Source organism: Brugia malayi (genome assembly GCF_000002995.4).
Source record: "Brugia malayi strain FR3 genome assembly, contig: Bm_v4_Chr4_scaffold_001, whole genome shotgun sequence".
NCBI lineage: Eukaryota > Metazoa > Nematoda > Chromadorea > Rhabditida > Onchocercidae > Brugia > Brugia malayi.
In genome coordinates, this window is record NW_025062478.1 from 8290230 (window position 1) to 8300919 (window position 10690).

Sequence of the window (10690 nt, forward strand, 5' to 3'; positions counted from 1 at the left end):
AGAAGACATTTTTTGAAACCCACAAAACCATTTGACCTGATCAAATTAACTCGAAATGTAAGCTTCTATACTCTTCACATTTCGATGAAAATTCCAAGAATAGCATTTTTTATCTGAGATTGAATTTGATATATGGAATTTCCACATCTTCATCATCCTTGTTATTGGCTATTACTTCAAGAACAATCGACTGCACATAGTCTGGAATCTTCTTCCTCGTCACTTCTTCCACAATGTCTTTCATGCTAAAAATTAAAAATTACGAATTATTTGTCCCTTATCTTGTTACTTCCCACTATCACAATAAAAATAAAAAAGTGAAAGCAAATAATTTGTAATCCAACCCATAAAGTAAATAATTTTTCAAATAAAAATGAGCTCCAAAACTCACTCTTGCTCCAAGCGTTCCATTCTTTTATCACTACTTAAAAAAAAGCTATAGATGAGTGATACCCCACATGACATCATTGTTACATCCAGTCCAGTTTCTTCCTGCAAATTTAAAAATTAAGATACAAAACAACAAGTAACAATGCCGTATTCCTGCACAACTGCTCCGAAATTTGTTAAATGAAAACCAAAAATTTGAGAAAACTGGATTTTCAAGAGGTCGACAAGCATGACTTATAGAACTTACCTAAAACAAAGTAACAAGAAAAAATTCTAAATGCTTCGTTCATAAAACTCAGTTTCAGGTCAGTAAAAGTTGAATGCTTTGTTCATAAAACTCAGTTTCATAAGTATAAGTTAAAAATAGTCAATCTAAAAACTCTTTATTGGTTCTTCATCAGAACATTTCAGAAAAAAATAAAATGAATGAAATGCGTGATTTACCTTGATCCACTGAATTAATTCCTTCATTTTCTTCGGTCCCTGTATCTCGAATCGATCCCAGAGCGTAAAATACCCATCCGCACACTGCAAGACCGGAAAGATAATTTATGAAGAGGTGAAAAAGCTAATTTTATGTCTGAAACAAAAGTGTGGAAGAAAAACAAATACAAAACCTTGAATCCAACCTTCTTCTTTGGCGCTGCAATTGGTTCCGAAAATCCGAAAAATGGCAACGCTAAATTCAAAAATCCATTCTTGAAAACTTTCAGTGGGACGTTCGGTGGTTGATGTCCATCACCAATCATTTTATATAATTCAATGCAAACTAATCCGGCAACAGCAGCTGTTGTCGTCGCTAAAGCTGGAATAATGCGTCCAGCAATCTGCTTCGTCTGAATTAATTTCATTTTCAGTTGGCAATTCACTTATTAAGCAAGTGAAATTGACTTAGATGTGAAATTCTTTTCTTTGAACCCTTACTTTCATAACATCTGCTGGTGTGATTTGGTAATTATCAGCGCGTAAATTTGAAGCAGCAGTGATAAATTCCATGTGATGGTTAGTGTCATCATCTTTCTCAAAGTCGATCGGAATCAATGACTTTGTTGTTTTTTTGTTCAATTTCGCCAGATTCATCATAACTGACTGCAGTTTCTCGTCGACGTCATCTAAAATATAAGTCTTACTAACGAAAGCTAGCAGTTAATAATAAAAGGAAATTAGTTTTCTGAAAACTTATTTGCTCGGTGAAGAGCAAACCACATTTACCATCAGCTGTTGCTTTTTCTTCTTGTTTTGCTTCGGCTTCAGTAACAGCTATCTTTACATCTGATTTCGGCATGAACGGTGGTGGGTGGATCTGAAAATATAATAGAACTCGATGAAGACGCAAAAAATATTAGAAAAAACTCGCAAGTTTTTATGTGCATTTTAAAGTTACTTCATTCAAGACAGCCAAGAACTTTTTCTTGTCAATTATTGGTGTAATGCCGTACTGATGTGCTCGAAGAATCGATGCAGCCCAAACAAAATTGAAGTGTTCCGGCTAGAATATGGAGTTATATGGCAATTTAAGATTTAAAAAAATATTGTAACATCATTTAAAAGTATCAAACAAAAAAAAAAAAAAAAAAAAAACATATAAGCTAAAAAAAAGCTATAGCTCTTCATAACAAATATGACTCGTCAACGTGTCAAGAATTTTATTCTATTACTGTAAAATACGGCATATAAATTTTTACCTCATCCGGATTGAAATCCAAAACATGTGGACAACGTTTACTACCTGACCAGAATTTAATCCCCTGTTCAGTCACCTGATCAGGCGGAAACATATGCAATAACTGTGCAATCATGTTGTGAAAATATTCCTAAAATTCATAATAGCGCTTTAAAATGTGATATCAGTTTTTCGCCTCAATTAATTTAAAATCTACAAACTTGGAAATTCATCCGAGCCCACTTTATGCAATCTTCCGGGCTGTGTGGTCTTTCGCGGATCAGAGCTTCTTCTACTTTGGACAACATGTGCAACTGCAAATTAAGTAATATGAAAACTCACAAAGCAAAAAATTTTTTAACAATTTTTAGTAATTCCGTAACCAGTTTCTCATAAATTTCGGACATCTCGCACAGGGACCTCTATCAAAACATCACTTCATTTCGTAAATGAATGAAATGCATAAATATAACTAACTCGTTGAGCTGTGTTCATTTGATCAACCCGCTGCAAGAAACCGCGTTCATCAGATATGAACTGATTTGCTGTTTCTGCTGGAGTTGTGAATAAACCTTCAAATAAATCGCGTGCCCACTGTATGGTATGCTGAATTTCATTGGGGAAATTTTTTAATGTGCAAATTGGAATATCTTTTTCCGGCGGATCGACTGATGAACTAAAAAGTGAAATAAATTACAAATAAGAAAGTAAGAAAGTGAACGAAACATAATATTTTTATAAAAAAAATTTTGCGATCATCACTGTTCCAAAAATATTTCGATGTCTTAATATAATTTTATCCAAATATGTTATATTTGCATTTATATTTCAGTACTTTAATTCTTGAGATTTCAAAAAAAACTAATAAAATAAGTTTAAAAAATGGTTCCTTAAAAATGTTACCCATAAGATTCAGTAAGATGGGGATAAACCACTTGCGTATTACCCTTCGTACCCATTGTTCCCGAATCAAGCAACGGTAAACGATAGTAAATACAGCGACGATCCATATATCGCCCTAGAATCAAAAAACAAATTTTCGGAGTTGATGAAATTTCAAATCAGTTAGAATTACAAGAAAAAAGATCTATATCTGCAAAAAAAACTATGTTTAGAAATCAAACTGTACATGACAATTTCAGAATGTTCCTGCACCAATGATGTATGACTATCCATGAAATTACTGCACAGAAAAGTAAAGTATAACAAACGTGCATCAACATTGTCGAGTGCATTCAGCACACCGTTGAGATCGTTGAAAAAATCATCAGTGAAAATACTCTCCGTCTCCGCACCAACACGTTCCGAAAGAGCATCAATTTTAATGTTAAGGTTGAAATCTTTTACTGCCTTGACAGCCACCTCAGATTTTTTATTCTAAAAAACTTCGCTTTTAACTAAATGAACAAAATTCTCAATCTAAAGTCCGAATGCTCAAATTAGACAGATATAAGTGGTCTAGGTAAACGTTACATATCCATGAAAACTTACGCCAACATCATTTCTCCTGAACAGAAATTGTCGATTAAGATTACTTATTTCAATCTGATCCATGTCTGTTATTTTTAATTTGCCGTCAGGTCCACATGCTACACCCATCATGGCCAAATTTTTCAATAATTCACACCCAATTGCACCTTTAATGGACAAGAACAAAGACCTGTATTCAATTTACAAAAAAACAAGGCATAAAGCAAGAATTGTTGACGGAATAATCCATACCTGCGCCAACAATAAAATATTTTTGTTTTAGAAGTGCTTCCTGATAAGCTCGTCCAAAAACAGCAACCTGACCATCATAGCGACAGTTTTTCTGCAAATAAGTAGATAAAGAGATCACACTTTTACTGTTTTTGATAGATGCCCAGACCCACCGTTTATCTCCATATTGATTCACTCCATGTCAACTTGATTTCAATCCCGAAATTAATTCTAATAAATCGCAAATTAAAAACTTTAAATATCTGTTGAAGTCCATTACGTTTTACGTTGAAAAATGAAAAGACTACCATTTCACAATCATTAGCCGTCAGATTGTTATTGTCGAAAGGTGACCAATCGCCCGGCAATGCTTCTATACAGTCAATGTAAAGAAACTGTTTCAGCGGAGTCATATGATGCATAACAGCTTTCATTGCTTCCTGCGCAGCGATACCACCAACAATCGATGCAATAGGTGCAAGATTACCGCAAGCCTTAAAAATCGGTCAACTGTAATTTTTTTTTTTCAGTAGTATTGCAATCCCAAAAAAAATTTTTTTTTAAAAAAAGAACAAAATTTTTCTTCCATATATTAGAAAAAAAGCCAAAAAACAAACAAAAAAAACACTGAAGCATGTTACGTACAAGCTCAGTGTTTCATAAATTTATACAGGATTTATTCAACGAGATTAAATTTTTTCTATGCATTTCCAAAGATCTGAAACATCGGTTTAGTAAATAAATAAGAAATTTATCAAAAATAACATGGAATCAACCTGATAACTGAAGATCCTTAGCAAATTTTCATCTAACTCGGCACCAGGTGGGAGTTCGACCTTGAGAAGTCCAACATCCTCATTGCTTCGTGGCATAGGACTTCGTTTATGCTAAATCTTAGTTGTATAGTTCAGTTAAGAAATAAAATTTTTTTCCCTCTTAAACTTATTTCTAAAATAAAAACTAAGAATAAACTCAAAACTTTTAATCAAAACAGATTTCATTTAACAGACTTTTTGATACTAACCAATTGCATTGGCCAATAAATGCTTAAAATGAACCACAAACTTCATTTTGCAATTCCGAAAAAAAAAAAAAAAAAAAAAATAATACCTTAGCTTCAAAAGAGTGCAATGCTTGCCATAAAGCATGAAGTTGGGAGGGATTTTCGAATTTCGCGAAATCCCACATTAATATATCCGGTTCAATAAGTGACTCCTTTAGTGATTTATGCGAAATAATAGAAGGCACTTTAACCTGTGTAAAACGTCCACCTTCCACATAAGGCGAGAATTTGGCAACAACTTTTCCGATATTGAACACATTTGGTTCTAAAGTTTCATTTACCAATAAGCACTTAGCACTTGTAAAATAACATAATTCTAACAAATAAAAACGTAAGGTTAGAATTTTAAATACTTTAAACTAATTCACTATTAGTTTTAATTTCCCTTTGTCATGTGAAAAATTTTAAGTAGGATTAATCTGCGATCAGCAAGTTCAGTCTAGCCTAGATATGCACAGTTTTAAAATGATCTTCAAATAAAAACATAGAAACCAACTCTTAATGGTGATTTTGAGTGGTTCAATACCATTTAACTCAGTCATCCCTTTAACTTCTGAAAACGTTACGTAATCGCCATCTTCAAGACCATGCATCACATTATCTAACGTTGTTACATCGCCTGTCTCTGCATCTACGTGCTCAATCAGCAACTAAAACAAACAAATAAATTTATTAAAATGTGAAGATTTAAAATATACCCCAAAAATTCTCCAGAACTGAATGTCAAACTTACTTCTTTACATCGCTCTCCATTTAAATCATTTACTTTAAACTCTGCACCTACGTCAACGAATACAATACCAAACAGTCCTCGAGCGTCGGTAGCTATAAAATGACGATTGTGCTTGCGAGTCCAATCGTTCACTATCAGTTGCATGGAGAGAGGAGCATCAGTAAGCACTGTTAACTGAAATAAAATATGAAGTAAACAGATAGAAATAAGAAATAAAAAAGAGTTTTTCTAAAAAAAAAAAAATAACAGATGAAAAGTCTGACAAGCAGAAAAATTCAATTTTATTGATTAACTAAAGCTTCAAGAAACATTCGAAAGTTTGCATATCACACTAAAAAAGATGATATCCAAATACAGTGATGCATCTAATTGGAAAATAAAAAGAGAAACATGACGTACGTCAAACTGTTTTACAAAATTTTCATTCAGTGGATCCATTGATAAATGACAAGTAACACTGTCATTCAGTTCGGCCAAGTGTTCAAAACTTGCTTCCGCTCGATTTCGTCCAATATCTGATTCCTTCAGGTAATACTGAAACAATTCTTTCATAAGAAATTTACATAGAATTATATAAAAAAAATTATCTTTTTTTATTTCCTTTTCTCCAGTATAAATCAATAACTTCTGGCAAAGTATTCTCAATCAACCTCAAATACTACGATTCTTATTCTCAGATAATATAGCATGATTATTAGATAACTACAACATATATACTGCAGTTCACAACATCGTTAGAAATCAACCTGTGCGCTCAGATCTAGCCATCTCGCATCACGTGTGTCATGGATTGTTACCTGACGAATACCACCAAGAATTAAATTTTTGGCGACTTCTACACCGACTGAGCCAATGCCTGATATTAACACAGATGCTTTTCTCAAATGCATCATTGCTGATTCACCCAGAGCGTAACTGAAAATGCAATTTTAAAATTGCATGAGATTTATACATACACTTGGTTGGAACTAGAAATTATCTAATCTCCATTTTATCACTTGATTATTGCATCACGAAGTGTAAGGTCATCCGATGTTAAAAATTAGTAAAGCATAACACCGAAACCAACTTTTCACAAGAAACGTAACATACATTTGTCGCGAGTAAAGATTTTTGTCGAAGACAGCATCACCATTATCTGCCATACCATTTTCACTGTTTATACCCATTTTTGCGGATTTGGTCGGTGAATCGATCTGACGCTGAAGAATCGTGGTGTTCTTAAAGTACCTTGTTTGGAAGAAAAAGTAAAAATTGTGCAGAAACTTTATTGCTGGTGGTGATATATCAGTGAAAAAAAAAATTAATTCAAACAATGACATTGTCTAAAATAGGATATCAAAAAAGATTTTGACAAGAACGAAAAATTAAACGTATCCATCTAATTCTCCTTATTAACCTATCAAAACGAGAATTTGCCAAATCACAGATGACAAAGACAACCGAAAGAAGATGCATGAATGCGTAAAATGAAAGAATAATTTGTAACCACTTAACTTCTATGAAATTCTTTTAAGACATTTTTGAAACTGAAATGCGAATGGATGACTCATATTCTTTGTGCACATGACGCATATTACGCATTAACAAAAAGTTACGAAATTGTACATGTAACCACAGACGTGTTTTATAAAACATTCCACAAACATTTTAATACGAATGAGTTTTGTCACAAATTCAATGTCCGATGTATAGCAAAATTTGCCAAGATAATAAACCTATATTTGCAGTTTTCTCAATAAATTTTAAAAAGCTAATAAAACAAACAGTAAACAAAGACAGCACGCTAAATCAGAAAGGCCCATACCTTACACAAGTAAGGTATGGGGTCTGTAATAAATGTACAACTTTCACATTCAAATATAAATTCTTAATACTACTGACACTAAGCAGAAGTAATTCGTCTTATCATTTTAGCATAAGAAAGTGTGATATTTGTAAACTTTATGCGACATCTCCTCTTGAAAAGTATTTATGGTCGTACGGAGGGGTTGGTAATCAAATTTGACAGCGCACACAACACAAATGCACACAGCAATATATGTAAGGAACATAAGAATGTTCGCTTCTACAATGATGCTAAGAACCCCTTTCAATAATTAATTTATGAAAACTTTCTGGGGACTGTAAGTTCTATTTTCTTCCTGAATTTATTATAAATACATTAACTTCGCTACTTCAAAATAAATCAGTTCTCATAACTGTTGACATCAATTATGAAAGCAACTATTAAAAAGTATGAGAGAGCAAATTAGATAAAACATGTAAATGAAAATGCATTAGCTGCAGCCGATTTTTAACAACATTAATTCCAGATTAAGATTTCTTTTGAATCATCGCTTACTCATTTGAATTAAAGCTCAGTCAATAACAAATTAACATTCATAAAAAAAAGTATTCCATAAAAAAATATAACACCACATGTTGCTACACCACTAACATTAAATAATCTGTAAAACATAATTTCGGAAACATCCAAAATATAACAACATAGAACTTCATTAGAATTAAGCGGTACAGATTAAAAATTTTTTTTATCAATGTTTTTATGAACGGTACAGACTAAGCGGTACAGTGGGAAAGGGGACTAGCCGATCTGGAGACTCGAATAGACTATATGTAAAAATCAAATGACTGGCTGGCAAATTCCGTATCATTCAGCTGCAAGTAGAAACAGTCGTTGTACGTTTGTAGATACTTCAGATAATTTGTTATCCCTTTTAGATATCATCTTTATGTTTCGATCAGATATTAATCTTTTCATGCCGTTTTAAATGCTTCCACGTACAGTATATAGTCTCCATTTTTATTCATACACTAGAAGCTTTCATATTCTGATACATTCTTACTTGATAGTAAGAAAGATCAATGCTTCCCAAAAACTATCTAGTGATACAAAATTTATCAACATGCAAACTAAACTCCACAGTACGAACATTAATTTTTATCTATCTCGTGTTATATCACTCTGAAAACCTTCAAGTCCGTATTTTTGAAAAGGAAAAGAAACTGGTCAATCTGCATTCTTCTTCCAATTTTCACATTACACTAATGAAGCGCAAAGCAGACATTCCCGTGCACCTTCGTCAGAATATAACAGTTAGCTCTCGTTCTCACTGCATCAAGTATAATTTAATTTTGTAAACTATGTCCAATAAACTAACAAAATGAAAAAATGAAATCGAATATCAGTTCAAAATTTTTTAAAGAAGTACATAAAGTTGTGAAAAAAGAATATGTATTGTAGTAACTGTAAAAAACAGAAATATGGATAAGTGTATGTCGTACGAAGCCGTCTAGCCCAACCTGATGGCTGAATATAGGCGAAATTTTTGGATTTTTTTTTTTTTAAAGAACAATCAGGAACAAGTTTCAGTTTGTGAAGTATTAAAGATATAAGAAATGCGAAGCTGTTATATTTATTGAGGAAAGAGATGGTTGAAACCAAAGGCAATGTGCTGTTTATTTGTAAACGTAAACTTGCATAGTACATTTTTGATTAGTCTATCAGAGATGTATTATACAGATACGCGTAGACTTTCTTTGATTCGCAGAAAATTTGGTTCATACAAATCATCTAATATAACACCTTCGCATTCGTATTTCTTTGGTTTCAACCACCAGTTCAGGCATCAAGATGACTTACAGTAGCAATGTTTTTCGAATTGGTACTGGTCAGCTTATAGTCTGCATACATCCAACAATGCACACAGTGACACGGAAGATCGACTCTAAATTTGGGAAGAAAAACCTCCACTTTTGTAAAAAATGTAATTGTAAAAAAACCACGAAAAATTCTAAAAATTCGGTATAGAGATGTAAAAGATTGATATGTGCTATATAACAGAAAATCAAGCACCATATTAAAGAGTTGCTTAAATAGAAGATAAAGTTGGCAACTAAAAAATGATTGTTTGCACTCTTAAACTAAACATGTGATCTGGTAAGCTTACTTCCTGAATTCTCGGCCGTTTTTTGGCTGGTTCAGGCGAAATGGGTTCCTTCCTTTTCTCACTTGCGGGATCACCCGAAAACATCAAGTCTTGACAGATACACTGAAACAAATGGATTATTTATTGAATGTTGCCACTTCAGAACGCGCAACATGGTTTGGCAACTACCGTGCCACGAATTTTCATATTATTTTTATTCCAAGAATCTACTTTTAAGTAAAGATAGCATGTGTGCACCTCACGGTTAAAGTGTGAGAAAGTTTAGAGGCTACGACTGCCAGAGTGACGAGATTTGCACATTTTGAAAACGGCAAACTGGAAGGCTTCACATATTCCGCTTGAAATTATAAATTGTAGGAGTGAGAGAAGCGATTTTATGTTGTGGAATCCTAACAAAATTAGCTATCTAATACAACAGTATGCACTGAGATAACTTCCAAGTCTTCAGAGTAATAAACACATTAGTTCCAGTGACTCATGAAATGCAGTAGGAACGCAGTAAGGCATTAATTTCTTGGAATGAAATTACAACCGTAGAGGAATCACTATGACCAACATGTACATATATTTGTAAGACAACCAAGGTCTGCAAATTCTGTCCTGCAAGTCCACTTAAACTAAAATTGAATATTCTTCTATTTTGCTGGAAATTTTCTTTTCTTTTTTTCAGCTTTGATTTTTTTCAGCCGAAATTCTTTGATTAAAATGTCATCTTTTACCAAGAAATAGAAAGTTGATTTCATGAAGAATAACAAATGCCATCCCTTTGAAAAAATGAAGCGATTGAAACGAAACGACCAATCCATCACTAACAAAGAACTCAAGTGATCGACAACGGAACAATCCAGAAGTCTCTCTGATGAAATGCATAGTAGCAGCACAGTTAGCAGAAAAAGATGAAACCGACCTGAACCAATCGTTCCTTGTCCGCACTGTTCCTGCTTGCAACGCGTTTCCCGGAGCACCACGACGGACAATTCTGGAAATGGGTGGATGGACGGCTACGAACTATTCGTATTAAGTTTTGACTTCAGTACCTATATCTCAGATATGAATTTCTGAGAGAATAAATTTCTCGAATGCAATTCTGGAGAATTCAATGCTTCAGTCGAGTGCAGTAACTGACTATCCTCCCCTGACAACGCGAGAGCTAATGACAGGATGAATTCACCAATACGCTGCACACT

General features: G+C 33.4%; 1 protein-coding gene across 2 annotated transcripts; it reads right to left on the reverse strand.

Annotated features, from left to right (window-relative positions):
* Positions 1–109: 109 nt before the first annotated feature.
* Positions 110–9587, reverse strand: Bma-uba-1 (Uncharacterized protein; the record flags this gene model as incomplete). Of its 2 annotated transcripts, none has more annotated exons than XM_043082117.1 (23): positions 110–245; positions 392–492; positions 835–918; positions 1020–1226; positions 1315–1502; positions 1603–1693; positions 1775–1879; positions 2076–2204; positions 2275–2367; positions 2531–2729; positions 2957–3071; positions 3265–3430; positions 3545–3690; positions 3776–3866; positions 4063–4248; positions 4531–4641; positions 4865–5082; positions 5314–5467; positions 5551–5724; positions 5950–6084; positions 6297–6465; positions 6643–6752; positions 9504–9587. In XM_043082117.1, 23 exons carry the CDS (start codon positions 9585–9587, stop codon positions 110–112), a joined length of 3192 nt encoding a protein of 1063 aa, XP_042938051.1. The 2 variants fall into 2 exon arrangements, with proteins under 2 accessions (XP_042938051.1, XP_001901573.2); XM_001901538.2 differs by having other exon boundaries at positions 1008–1226.
* Between the last annotated feature and the right edge of the window lie 1103 nt (positions 9588–10690).